General features: G+C 34.7%; 1 protein-coding gene across 1 annotated transcript; it reads left to right on the forward strand.

The window, feature by feature from the left end:
- The first annotated feature begins 561 nt into the window (after positions 1–561).
- Positions 562–14930, forward strand: LOC126976316 (YY1-associated factor 2). The gene is made up of 3 exons (XM_050824597.1): positions 562–842; positions 4504–4673; positions 6012–14930. The coding sequence occupies exons 1-3, from the start codon at positions 707–709 to the stop codon at positions 6114–6116; spliced, it is 411 nt and encodes a 136-aa protein (XP_050680554.1). The 5' UTR covers positions 562–706; the 3' UTR covers positions 6117–14930.
- The last annotated feature ends 338 nt before the right edge of the window (positions 14931–15268 follow it).

The raw sequence follows: 15268 nt of genomic DNA on the forward strand, positions 1-15268 counted from the left end.
AATTATTTGGTCTTAATCTCACAAATCAATCACATCAATTACAAAATACAGCTTAATTTGCAAGTGTGAATAAAGCGGCTTTCATGAAATATGAAAACCATGACATCTCATAAATCCCGCTAGCTAGCAACAACGAACTTTATTTCAGTACCAATGCCCCATCCAAAGTGGTTGTTCTCCTTTAAGACGTGTCAACAGGACAACGTCTGTCAGGTCTGCTAGTAATAACAAAGAATATAATATAGTTTTTTTTTAAATAGAAAGGAGAGGTTGTATTGATCCTTCCTAATTCCTTAGTCCTATTTAACATTCCATTTTATGCATTTACAATTTGCCGTGCGTTGATCATAAATAAATCACAAGGCCAGTCAGTGAAAGTTTGCGGAATCAAATTGCAGTTTCCCTGTTTAGTGAATGGACATGTCCCGTTTGCATGTCAGATTTTTACTGATCGTTGTCTTTATCATTTCACCATACGTCAGTTTTGGCGGTGACCGTTCTGTTTTATCGACCTTTCAAGTTACATTATAACATCTGTCAAAATAACTTGTCATGGCGTGAAGTGCATAACAGCGTTGTTTATTTTTAACGTAAATAATGATTTACAAACAAAACAGACTCGTTTCTAGTTTCAAAAATGATTGTGTTTTGACAAAAATATCATGATAAATGTTAAATAGATTCTTAAAGCACAGTTAACATTGAAATGGATAAGAAGAACGCCATTCGAAGGGGCAAGCGGCCTTCCAAAGTTTTGGAGGAGAATTATTGGGATTGCAGTGTTTGTACATATAGAAATAATGCTGAAGCATTCAAATGTTCTATGTGTGATGTCAGAAAAGGTATTTTGAATTCGGTAACTACTCTTAATAACATGTCCAATAAATTGTTAAGTAGGCCCTGTGGAATAGACGAAATGCCTCTTTCAAAGTCGATAACAATCGAATTATAGCATTTGTAGCAATTGTTACATACGTTAAATCATATTTAGAATTAGGTTTTCTTAATATAAGTTCATTAATATCCATTGAGAAAAAATTTCTACAGTTATAACAACATAACCTTAAACCATGTCTACAGAAGTACAGGCTACTGTTTCGTGATTATCGGTTTCTCTAGACAAAGTCAAATTTAGAGCATGGTTACTGATAGTATTATATAATACATACTTATTTTAATTTATTATTGTAATGAGACTTTTTTGTTGTGAATGCTAAAATAATTTCGTTTTTATTATTGGGTAATAAATTATTCATGTTCACTCATTCATATACAAACAGAAGTGAAACAAAACAACAAATATGTCTTAAAATTTAATTTCAATGATATCTTAATCCCCATATGTGATTGAATATTATGAAGCCTGCTTATGGCTAATGGTTAGATTTAACAAACATAAAATATTGTTTTCATGGACAAGGCCTAAATGGTACCACAAATCCTAAACTATCATGAGACATAATTGACTTTATTTATTTAAACTGGATCTACTCACAATTCATTGGTGTTGTTAACTTCAGACCATTCAGAGGTCTTTCATCAGGGTGATTGTAGTGAGTTGGAGGTTTCCATTAGCATTAATTACATACATAGCATATAGCCCAAAAATATTAAATTACAAAATAACAAATACATAAAGCTATAAATATAAGTCCATGTACTCCGTAACCAAAGATGTTAGTTTAGTCTTGATCTACTGTTAATGTTATATGAAGCCATGAGAACTGTATTTGGCTAAATACATTTTTAAAATATTAAGTTCATAATTGCTAACAGTTAAATTAATTAAGTAAAACTAGAATTTGGAGACAATGCTGTAAATGCATATATCAGAAAATAAATAACCAATTTGATTCCGGTATTTACAGATTTATTGCGGCAACCTCCTTATAAAAGGTTACTTTTATAGTTAATATGAGATTATCTATTAGAGCAGAATCATCTTTGAACTACAAAGTGATGTCTAAAAAAATATTTCACTTGTTAATATAATGTTCATTTAAAACCCTTTATTCATTTTAATGTGTGTGTAGTTTGTCTACTGTACAAGAGTTGCTTACTATATATTTTTTACCTTAAGTTAGTTAAGCATGCAAGTATATCTATTGCATCACCTTGAATAGGTTGTTTAGAATACTTTGCGAAATGCTTAGCTGTTATATCTTTATCATTAAGTAGTGTGATGAAGTTCTTGCTACTTCTTGTCATTACACCTAACTGCCAATACTTTTTAGTACTTTTTACTACTTAGAATGAATAACCCCTTATTCATAATAGACTGCTAACTTAAAGCATTGCTAATTCTCACTCTGTCTTCTTCTATTGACCTAAGTCAGAATGAGAAAAAACACTCCTAAGCGGCTGTTTAAAGTTAGCGGACCATTATGAATAAGGGGGTAAATGTTTAACTTCAGTATTATTATCATTATTATTTAAGGACCCATTTACAATCTTATCTAAAAATAATTAATGTTCTTCAGTTAACATACAACAATAACACAAAATGATACTTTATAAAGTAATGATTGTGATATATATTTGAAACAACATTATAATATAGACATAAAATTCATATATACATATTTGTCTTTCCAAATAATTATCTGTATACATTCGACATTTTTTTTGTTCATTACAGGTAACTTTGATTGACAGATAATAATACCTGTGCTTGAATTTAATTAAAGTTGAGACTTGACACATTTTGAAATTAATTTGGTTAGGAAAATTCACTTTTTCTTAACACTTTGAAGGTGCCTTAAAATTTATGAGTAAATTTGGTTGAATTTTGGAAAATAATTTAAATCTTGTTAAATTGATGTAAATTTTCTAACCTCTAAGAATTAAAACAGACCCTGTTTGTTCTATATTCAGGCAGGTCTTGTTGAATCATTCAAATGTGTATGTATTGTGATTTTTCATATGTTCACTTATACCCAAGTTGCTTACGTTGGTCAAATAGACACACCTTTGTTTTCTTGTAAGTTCTATTCTATTCTTCCTACTGTGGCTTCTGTGGAAGATATACCACAGATTTGCCAGAATCACATTAGATTAGACTACCAAGCTTTGAGTATGTGTCTTCTAAGTTTAACGGTAATAATTTGTGTTCAGATTACATAAAGTTTAATTTTCTAATAATATCTGAAACAAATAATATACATGCTTGTAAGACTATAAACGACATACACAAATAGAAATACTTAAATAATTAATAAATATAAGTACTGAATAATATTTACAACTTAATCTTATTTATTTTAATATATTTACAAAAGGAGTGTAAACTAGGGAGAGGAGACATTTAACGGAGGTTGGACGGGGGACTTCAGCGGGTATATAATTGTGCAAGTTAAGTGTCCAAGTGTAATTTGACGATAAGGATTAAAATTGTTTAGTGAAAATGGGAGAAACCATTGAAATTATCGAGTCTTATCTTATATTTAAAAATGAATTGCTGTTCGTTAGTCTCACTAAAACTCGAGAACCGCTGGACCGATTTGGCTAATTTTGGTCTTGAATTATTTGTTGAGAGAAGGTTTAAAAGGTGAAAAAATAGGAAAATGCTGCTAAATTAGTTTGTTTGTTTGTTTTTCCTTTGAGTCTATACATAATTTTTATGAGAGAATTTATTGATGCACAGTTTGACAGTTCTGCTGTGAAACAATTTCATCACATCAGCAGGGTGCATATTTTACGAAGTAATTTTTGATGTTATGATATATTATTGACAAATTCATATAAAAACGTTATTTTATTTATTATATACAGAACAACGTCTGTCGGGTCAGCTAGTATATCATAATAATACTGACACTCTTACACAAATTATCTTGCCCCCAACTAGGCATAGCCTGTACTATGGGTGCAAGACAATGATATATTTAATATAATATACTTACTTTAACATACATAAATACATATAAACATCCATGACTATGTAAAAACCTAGACTTTTCTGGAACATCCGTATGTCCACTAATTTGACATTTGTTTAGTCAGAATAAGAAAAATTATGGACATTGGCGTGTTCATGTAACCTAAACTTTACTGGAACAACCAATTTATTAAGAGGCAATTTGTTTCCCGATAAGTTCTCGGACAATTATATCTCTTCCACTGCAAAAAATTACACTTTTAGAAAGACAATTGTTACATCACCAATAAATATTCTTAAAATTATTAATTAGTCTCTTGATTATTAAATCACAATTTAGTTTGGTGCTTGGGTTCTGTTCTTCTTTTATTAATATTATTTTGATTTAGGAATTTACTTACCCCAGAGAATTACATAATACTCATCTCAAAAATTTTAATACAAAATATCAAAATACATGTATTTAAAGTGGTCTCCACATTTTTTAAGTTTTCACCATGTTTTCGTTAATTATAATAGTGTTGAAAAACTTCCGGTAAGGCAAGCTGATAGAAGGCGTTACTGATACTTTTATATGTCTTTTAAAATTATTTTATTTGAACATTACATAAAAAATTATTCAAAAGGAACATCAACGCGGAAACCTCGCATTAACCCAGCACTCGCCGCAGCCCAGGCGGCTGGCACAGCGCCCACAAGTTCACAGAAAAGGCCACGATCGGCCAACTCCCTCAAAAAGAAGAGGAGGCCTCCCAGACTGAACAATGTTGACAGGAGTTCGGCACAGACCAGAGAGGTAGGACAATATGCCAATTGTGTATTTCTTCTTCTTAATATTAATAATAATCTATGATTAAGAAACCTTTTTTGTGGAAGAGATGCAACATACATATGGGCCACAAAAATTCAAAATTATTTTTGTATTTATCTTAGTAATTCTTGTTAGGCCTTGTCTGCATACATCAAACAACAGCATCTTCCTTCTCTTATGATGAGATCTATAGAGCCTATATAGACTTTGATCACACTTTACTTATGTAATACATAGCTGAGTGTGATAAAACGCGAACTTGACTTTAGCATTGGCCTGTCTTAGCTTAACCTCAGTATAATTTCAGCTGTCAAATGACTATAAAAACAAAATCAAAGATTATTCTAAGCGTACACTCAGCTAAGTGTTAATAAGTAAAGTGTGAGTTAAGTCTAAATACGCCCTATAGATCCAGCCTTATATACCAGTGGCTCCTTTGCACAGGATGCCGGCTAGATTATTATGGGTACCACAACGGCGCCTATTTCTGCCGTGAAGCAGTAATATTACTGTGTTTCGATCTGAAGGACGCCGTAGCTAGTGAAATTTCTGGGCAAATGATACTTAACATCTTATGTCTAAAGGTGACGAGCGCAATAATTGTAGTGCCGCTCAGAATTTTTGGGTATTTCAATAATCCTGGGCGGTACTGCATTGTATCCCCAATTTTCATAAAAAAAGCCCAGTACTTGCATCGCCTCACACACTTTCTATTTCGCTCCATTGCATATTTTTAAGTGTCTACGCGGCCTCAAACATCCTAATTTACAGCGTGGCGTTACAATGGCGACATTAAATGAATACACGGTTAGAATTGCTTAACGCTAATCATAAGAAAATAAATCTAAAAATTAAAAAAGGATAATTGAAATTTTCTAACAAATTATATATTTAGGTAACAATATTTTAATCAAGCTTACGTGGGAGATACTACTACTAACTTAAGAGTTCTGAACGGCTACGACACGGCGTGGTACAAGTAGGTGTCAGTGCCTACGCTTGCGCGCGGCTTTTAAGTTTAAAGGTTGCTCCGAAATTGTCTTGCGTTTATTTAATGTCGCATTTGTAGCTCCACGCTATTTTCATAAAAAACGCACACAATATATTTAATACACATTCCATTAATTTTTCACATAGTCCACTACTCATTTAATCGCCTAATAATGTGTCTGAGCTCAATCAACTAAAATCGAACCATGTGAACGCGCGCAATTCAGAGTTGGATTGATATGCAAGTGTCAAGCAGCAGCGTGCGATTTAGTTCTGCTCACATCTCCAGGAGTGCTGCAGCCTAAACACGCCATGTTTTCTTTTTGTCGTCAGGTAACCGTTAGTGGCGTCACAGTAGTTATAACAGAATACAAACCGAAGAAGTCTGTATCCAGTAGTTCCAGCGACGTGGAGTCTTCCAACGACGCAAGGCCTTGATCTTTACTTCCTCATGTGTTATACGGTCCTAGTACTTTAGTGAAACTTACTTTGAGGGTAGTTTACGTTTTTGTTTTTTTTTTTTATAAATTTCCATTTGTGTATTCAGAATGAAAGGAGCTTTTCAAGTCGACGCTGTTACATATAATTTGTTCCATTTGGTTAAAATATTCAGTTACCTTATCCCAAAATGTACACAGGCATCTCAAAATGAACCCACTAACTACATTCAGGGATTGGGTTAGGCTTTTAGGCACTTAGGTACAAAATGGTATATTGTATTCATTTCAAAGTACCAAATCAAGCATCTAAAACAGTTATCAGAGAATACACAAACATGGTTTCGCTCAAATATATTGGATCAACCTAATTATTTTACGGTAATTCTATATCTGATGGAGGTTGATATGCATTTGAAAAAAAATAAAATTTAAAACGACAGAAAAAGCTACACTCGTAGCTGACAACCTTTTAAAATGTTATATTTTCCCGTGATCAGACACAAGGAAAGATAAATTTGAAATCATACTGTATAATATATTCGTAGCTTTAATGATTAAACCTGAAATTTAGCAATTACAATTAAAATCAATTGATCTATATATTTTTATACAGTCAAATTATTTCACTACACTACATTGAGAAGCTTCTTAGGAACAAAAATCCCGTCAAATATACTATTCTAGCAGAATATTTTTCTCTCTTGCAAGAGATAATTTTATTTAAATTAATTTATATTTTACAATATGACTATGTTCTAAGTGATGTATGTACTGAGTTATTTAATATTTAGTTAAGTTATTATCGTAGCTTTAATTTATTAACATTCGTAAGCATTATTTGTATAGGTGTTATTTTACTATAATAATCGCATACTGTAAGCACACATTATTTTAATTTAATCGGGATATTGCTTTGATAGCAAATTAATTAGTTGAACAATTTAATGTCTTGTGTTTTATAACAAGTCTGCTCCCTCCGGCGTTCTGATTAACACTGACAGATTCGCATTCGCTGTAGAGTGTACACGGAATGCGCGAATGAGATGGAATGATATAAAATGTGCCAGAGTGAAAGAAATGTGATATATTTATGGTTTTCATGAGCATCACATTTTTTTATGCAATTATTTATGTTGAAATTTTAGCAAAATATTTTCTGTTTTTCAACTTCTGCTGTAAATGAGATGTTTCGGTGATACACATTATGTGAAGAAAAATTGAGAAAAAGTACTTTTAAATATTTTTAAGTTGAATAGTAGTGTAGGCTTTCCATTATGATTACTTATAACTGAGAGTCAATTGGAACTTAAGTTGTGATTTGAACTTGATTAGCGTTGTAGGATACTACTGGCTTATAGCCGCTTTTGTAAGTTTGATGTGTAATTAAATGTGAAAATATCGTGCCTCAATGCAAACGCAATAGACTGGTGTTAACATTAATATTTATTACTGTTGATAGCAATAAGGTTATACCAAAGAACGCGACATTTCTATTTCGGTAATAAGTTTGTGATTATTTTCATAACACTTGGACGGAAAATTAAAAGAGTTGGTTAAGAACATCTGCCCCTCTATTGGTATACATGTAGTATAGGTATGTAACATAACTGCGTTGTCATTGATGTTACTAAATACTTCCACTTACCACCACTACTTACCAGTGGGAGGCTCCTTTGCACAGGATGCCGGCTAGATTATGGGTACCACAGCGGCGCTTTTTCTGCCGTGAAGCATTATTGTGAGGGTGCCGTAGCTAATGAAATTACTGGGCAAATAGAACTTAACATCCTATGTCTCAAGTGCCTAGCACAATTGTAGTGCCGCTCAGAATTTTTTGGTATTTCAAGAATCCTGACTGGCACTACAATGTAATGGGCAGGGCGTATCAATTATCATCAGCTGAACGTCCTGCTCGTTTCCTCCCTTATTGTCATAAAACATGTCACTTTACACCTGCACCCCTTAAAACTACGTCACTATATAATATATGTATGTATACTGACAGCTCGCCATTTCATTGCTTGTTTCACTCGAAAATAGTTTGAGAACAGTGAACCCAGCTAGGTCATTGGCCTAAGAATACGTCATACCTGGTATTATCTTTACCTAACAGCTGTTAGGGGAAGATAATACCAGGCGGAGTATATTATTATACCAAGTCTGCACCAAGTACTTGGATTACAGGCCCCGAGTAAGTTGAACATGTTCCTTACTAGCGTTGATTCATGCAGGCTTAGCGCGAGACGCGTCGTCGACACGCGTTTACGAGCATTATTTCGATCGATCTTCTTTATTATAAAACCCACTAAACTTCTTTTTTAACACCTGTTTATTAAAAAGTCGTTAGCCTATTAAATTTTAACACGATCACCAACTACTTACACAGTAGACAACAATAACATTTAATACTAAAATTTAACATTTGACTTAAAAATTTCAAATTATTCAGTATTTATTAATAGGCAGATTGAACTTAGATAGATTAGATTATTATCCTTATACGTCAACATAGAGCCTCTTGCTGTTAGGCAATGCATGACACAAGGCCAGGTTTATTACTTTGGTGTGCATGACAGCTACGTCTTACACTCGCGATACGTTAGTCACTTTGTTTTAGAGTGCTTGCGTTGCTGAAAATACAGGCTAACAGTACGGCGCTATTCATTTGTGTTCACATCTTTTATAGAGTATCTAGACCAGTGGTTCCCAACCTTTTCTTGGCCATGGACCATTTCGATTTTTTTATTGTTGCATACATTTTTTTTATGTACAAGAAAAATAAACTGAATCAATCCGAAAATAAACTTTAATCAAAAAGTAGAATTAAAAAATTGTATTGCGGTTTGCATTGTATTCTTATGGTATCCAGGAAGAGTCATCGAAGCTAACGCCAGACGGTGGTTGATACCATGCGTTGTTGTAGCCTTAGGATTCTTCTGTTTTACTAACGTTGCCAGACCAGAGCGTGGTCCCAACATTGCTGGCCAGAGCGCCATCCGTACAGAAACCAACGAGTTTCTCCCAGCTAATGTTATGTTTCTGAAAATATTCCGATATCGTGTTCATGACAAAGATACCTTTTGAAGTTGTTTCCAGTTCTCGTGAAATCAATAATACATCACAATGTGCAGCGTGCACATATTGAAATTGGTTCTCGGTCCGCGGACCATAGTCTGACTCCTGCGGACAACTGGTGGTCCGTGGACCACTGGTTGGGAACCACGGAACCAGATTAAATAATTCATTCGTCTAGAATCTAGACGAATAAATTATATAAGCTATTATGATTTAATACCACAGAAGTGTCACAGAGTAAATTAACACAAGATTGCCTGTAAAAAGTGTTAGTCGTTTTTATTTTTTCAAAATAGATCCGTTGAGAATAAATACTTTTTGATGTCAGTTGTATCACTACCACCGCTGCTGCCATAAATGGCGTAGGTACTGAGAGAGGGGAAACTCCCAATGTTATTTTTAATTTTTGATTTCTTAATGATTTCCTTGTTGTAGTAGTTATGAGATCGAAGCAACCATAAGAAGATCTGTAGGAGAACCAATATCGCCGACATAGCTCAGACGGTTGCGAAACATAAGTGGCAGTGGGCAGGGCACATAGCTCGACGGACAGATTGTCGTTGGGGCAGTAAAGAATCCTAGAATGCCTCGAAGGCGACCAAGTACCGGAAGACGTAGTGTAGGTAGGCCATGCACGAGACGGACCGACGATCTGGTCAAGATCGCCGGATTAAGTTGAATGAGGGCAATACAATTTTGGGGGAGGCCCCTGTCCAGCAGTGGACGTCTTCCGGCTGAAATGGAAAAAATGGAATGGATGCCAAAATCGGTGGACGAGTGGGGCTGTCCCACTGGGATTTTCGCCATCATTGTTTTGAAGTTCAATACTATAGACTTTTGCCGTTATTGCTTGACCAGATCTGAGAATGTTGTAGTGACGCAATAACGACGTGACGTAAGTGTCCGCTTCAGGGCATTTTGTTGCGTCGTTTGGAGTCGGCCATTGCGATGTTTACGATTATCATAAAATCGACTTTTCATCGCACGTACGAATTCGCCCCAAAATTCCCTCAAGACCACTCGCCAAAATAAAGTTAGACATGCGACACCACCAATGTAACATTATTTTCACACGTTAAAAACTCTCTAAGAAAAAAGTGATTCGCTTGATTGTTTGAAACGTGCAGTGATTGATAGATGACGGCTATAATCTTGTATAAAATGGAGATAGCCGAAATCTACTACCTTGAAAGCAACTGTTCGCTTTCATGTTCACCTAATTGTTATAGAGCGCCCAATTAAAGGAGAAATTTGTACAATGTATTCGAAATTGCAAGAACACAAATTTTTCTTTAGAATTTTGATAACTATGCGATGTTACATACGCGCGGACGGTCGGCCGCTCGGTCAGCGTAGCACTGAACGCACTTATTTGTTTGATAATTTGGAACGCGATCATGTTTTCATTGTTATTGACCGCTTGACCGACGTCAAGCGTAGCTACGACCGCAGCTAGCGACGCGTCACGCTGACGAGTCGATCGTCGGTCGAGCTCGTCGGCCCGGCGTACGTACGCGTCGGTCCGCTGACGCGCTACGCCGATAAATGCCCCTAAGGTAACAGGTACATAGTTATTTAATAACTTAGGGAACCTTGGTAAAATCGGCCATAAGGCAAATGATTCTTCTGATGTTGAAAGATGTTTGAGCGACAATAGTAACTTAGCAACTGTTACGTTACACCTGTTCCACAGAAAACACTTCTTTATACTTGTCAAATTAGGTTTTATTAGATATCTTTCACAGAAATCAAGAGAAATGTCTTCTCTGAAAAACCCTTACATATTTATCAGCAAACAAGCCTGCAGGGTATGTCTTTTTACATCGCTTTTACTCTTATAATCTAGGAAATATTGAATATTCCTTTTCTTATTATCGTGCGCAAAGTTCGATTTTGCGCATGCATTTGCGTTCACATAGTACCACTTTCCCACACGTTGACACGAGCGTGCGGGAATGTTTGAAAATAATTATAGTGGTCGAACTTAATAGGAAAAATAGTATACGATACTTGTGCGCACGTAGGTGAACGACCTACTTTGCGCACTTGTATCGTAATATACTATTCTTTTTTGACTATAGTTATAAACAATGGAGCATGTCTTTCTATTATTATAATATATTAAGTGTACGTCTGGCACAAACTTATTACTCTGTTTGACCATAATATGCATAGATCAACACAATACATATAGGTAATATTAATTTATATTTATTTTTAAGTATTTATAAAATAGGAAGCATAATATTTAGTTGTCCATATTTATTAATTCTGTTAGTATTGTTCGCAGTCATCGCTTCTTTTATGTGTTTTTTTGTAATGTATTCGCCTGTATGGAATTTTGGCTGATTAATTGGTGGCGCTGTAGTCGATATTCGATTTTTGTTTAAATTATTTTGTATATTATTGGTATTAAGCGAAGTTGAGTGAAAGCACTAGTTGCTATATGAAGTTGTACAAATAATCTACCGAGAAGGACCAGCGGGTCACTGCCATGGAGTGCTGTAAATAAGAAAGCTATTATTTATGTCATTTTAAGTGTATATTGATATATTGTAGTAATAAAGGAATTGTAAATTTGGATCAAGACATGGAAAGCGACAAAAATCGAACCGGTTAAGGTTTAAGTACATTGACATTACTCAAAGGTAGAACACATTTAGACCAATTTTTGACGGTTTTTGTTTATTAAGTTAATTCTAATGGATTCGTTGAAACCGGAAGATAATAATTTCCAACACCGATGTTATTTGTCAAAGCAGTTTGAAAATTAGTAACGGTGTCGTGCGGTGTTACACGAACGTACGCGTTTACAGAAAGAAAACAAATCCAAACAAAATAATAGATACAAACCGATCCTAACTGGTTAAAATCGGTTAATTTTAGTGATATACACTGACCACGTATTGACCTCACGAGACGAGCGTAGGTAGGCATTGGTTTGTAAGCTTGTCTCGTTTCGACTCTCGCGGTATTAACCGGCTTTGGATTAAAAATCATCCAATTGACACAAACCGGTTTTACCGGTTTTTTTTTTATCTATATTTTCGAAGATAGAGAGAGACATATTTACAGAAAATGGACGTATTAATATTCCTACTACACTAAGGAAGTATGTACGTTAGCTATCATCAATTTATATAAACGCAAATTGCTATACTTTTACACAGTGAGAAAATTTATTTCTCTACTTGGATGTTAAGAAATAATATTCAATCTACCTTCATTTTAAGTTATTTTTTTAATAAATCATATAACCTACTGTCGACATAAAATTCGATTACTTACGATTGTTCTATAAAATATATAAGGATTTATCATTCGCCGACTGGTAGCGGAAGGATAAATGTGTGAAGACAATGTATAGTTACACAAACTTACCTGGCCCGGTGGCCAAAAGAGGTACTAACAACGCCATTTTGAAATGAATGATTCGGAAATGAAATTGAATTAGATAATAAGTACTTTTCAAGATTTGGATCAAAATGGTTTTTGTTACATGCTAACCCACTTTATTACAAAATTCATTTTTACCAGCGACATCAAATGCGATGACAGCGACGCTCTCACCTGGCCAGATAAGTTTGTACGGCTATAAGCACACTTTAAGTCGTGTATCAACTGTCACTGTCAGAAACAAATCTGAACTGAATAAATGTCTTACATAGCTGCCTTTAGACCAAGAAATTTTAATCAACTGTAGTTAATGCGACAATGTATATAGCAGTCGAAAATTATTATGGTTTAATTTGTGGCATGTTCCATATTATCCGTTTTTATGTTACGTGTATTCTGTATATCAATGTAGAGCTGGTCATTGATTTTAAACCATTAATTTTATTCACAAAGGTTTGTTTGTGAAATGGAAAATGAAGTGATAAATCCCGATATGTCCAATTCTGGAAAGGATTATGGAATATGTAATAAATTTATCGCTAAATGTAGTCCGAACTGAATAGGCTATACCAATATTGGCCTCAGTGGTCCATCCACCATCTTGCTACACATTTAAATCGGACCAAAGCCGCATTCTTAAGCTAAAGTTACACCAGTTAGTTAATAGTGACTATTACATTATATCGACACTCACGAAGACGTTAATTTTTGTAAAGAATAGTCTTATTCGAAAAACGTATAGATCATCACGAGCATCAACCAGGCAGAGTTTACTTCAGCTAATACAGTAGTGGCTCCTCTCGTATTGTAAATTTTATGCAAATTCTTTTATTCGTAGTACTCGACCTGTCTCCGTTTCAGTACACCTCCAATCTATAGATCGTCCTCTGTGAACGGCTAGATCTCTTGGCGTTGTTCTTCTACCGGATTTATCACGGGGAGTGTTCCGAAGAGCTCTTTCACCTCATACCTGCCCCCGAATACCACTTTCGCATGACACGCCACAAATATGGATATAATCCCTACTGAATGTGTGGCGTTCCTCCACAGTGCGGTTTTTGTTCTTTGTAGTACGTGCAAGGAACTTTCTTCCACATACTACAAAGATGTGGAATGAGCTTCCTTGTGCTGTGTTTAAACATGGCTACCTTGAAAAAAAGCGAGTACGCCTTCCTTAAAGACCGGCAAGGATCCTGTAATTCCTCTGGTGTCTGGCAAGAGAATGTGGGCGGCGGTGATAACGTAACACCAGATGACCCGTACGCTCGTTTGTCCTCCTTTTCCATAAAAAAAGAACACCCATATTAGCATTATAAATTTGTGCAGTAGCTTAAACCACCACCTTTAATTTTACACACTTTAACCACCTTAGTGTGTTTATATTAATGCACAAGTACACAAGTTCATAGTTCTTCCACAAAACAAACTTTATTCTCATGGCATTCCTTAAAGTGTGGCACAAACTATGAAGCATATTTTAATAATCTTCGAGAATTTGGTCATATTTTGTCTGATTTGTGCCCAAAAAACTAGCAATTAAATGGCATAAAGGCATTTATTTTCTCAAAATTGATTCCTTTAGAATTCTTTTTGATGTCATTTCTTATACTACTAGATACTACTACCGCTTCGGAAACAAAGCTAAATGTATCGATATATCACTTACTAACCCTTTATGTTAACCGTGGGCTCCTAATATTTTTCACTGGTGTTCTCTTCAAGATGTTCTGTGATGTGTTGTCAGGTCTTCCTCAAAAGCACAGTACACTTTCCACCGGCAACTAGCCGTGGTAGCCCTCGTCATTCATTCATTTGTTGTTCACATTTTCGCCTTTACGGTTTGCAGAACCTCACGTTCTTCACTCCACTTCATGGATTTTCGTAAGTAAAAATGTCCATGATTCAACCGTGTACGTATGGACCGCGGTTATTTGATTGTTATTTTTTATGTCAAAATTGTTCAAATTTCCCACACGTAATTTAATATAAAGTTCAGTCTCTTTCGTTAGATCTACGAAAAATATGTCCGCTGACCGACACGGGCTCGCGCAGAAGACAGAAGGTAATCTATTTTTGGCGTCGCGAAATTAGTTAATAACACGCATAGTCCTTTCACTTAGGACTTCATTTGAAGAGCAATGACTCCTTCCTATTCAAATCGGACTACATATTGCGATAGCGTAAAAAACCCTGGATAATATGACTTTAGCGAACTTTTTAATTTATGAAATAATATGCTTTGAATTAAATATGAATTATTAATGATTGTATTTTAGGTGTTAATTATTTTTAAGAAGTGTATATCAATGTATTGTACTGTATATAAAGGATGTGGAAATTATTTCTCTTTTTTCTTTCTCCTATTTTGTCCTTTTAGTTTCCAAAGAGAGTGGATTACAAATGAGGATTAGTGATCAATCACTTGGAGTGATGTTATGATTTTTTACATAAAATACCTTATTATTTTGGTATTATTATTAGTAATTTTGGGTATTTACTAGTCTGTAGTCCAAAAATTACGTCATATGATGGGTGGGGGGATAGAAATGTGACATTGTGTGACAAGGTACAAGGCGGGGTCAAAAGCTTTATTACTTCATATTTTAAAAATATCAGTTATGGGATAAATAATAGACAGGCATGCCTGAGATTCCGAGGAAGAGATGGTCTGCAGTTGGG

Source organism: Leptidea sinapis, chromosome 40 (assembly GCF_905404315.1).
Source record: "Leptidea sinapis chromosome 40, ilLepSina1.1, whole genome shotgun sequence".
Classification (NCBI taxonomy): Eukaryota; Metazoa; Arthropoda; class Insecta; order Lepidoptera; family Pieridae; genus Leptidea; species Leptidea sinapis.

Bases quoted from the DNA above. Each gene is read 5' to 3' on its own strand.
- LOC126976316 (XM_050824597.1), top strand. From the start codon at position 707: ATGGATAAGAAGAACGCCATTCGAAGGGGCAAGCGGCCTTCCAAAGTT. The intron at 843-4,503 runs GTATTTTGAATT...ATTATTCAAAAG, and splicing joins TATGTGTGATGTCAGAAAAG to GAACATCAACGCGGAAACCT. The intron at 4,674-6,011 runs GTAGGACAATAT...TTTTGTCGTCAG, and splicing joins GTTCGGCACAGACCAGAGAG to GTAACCGTTAGTGGCGTCAC.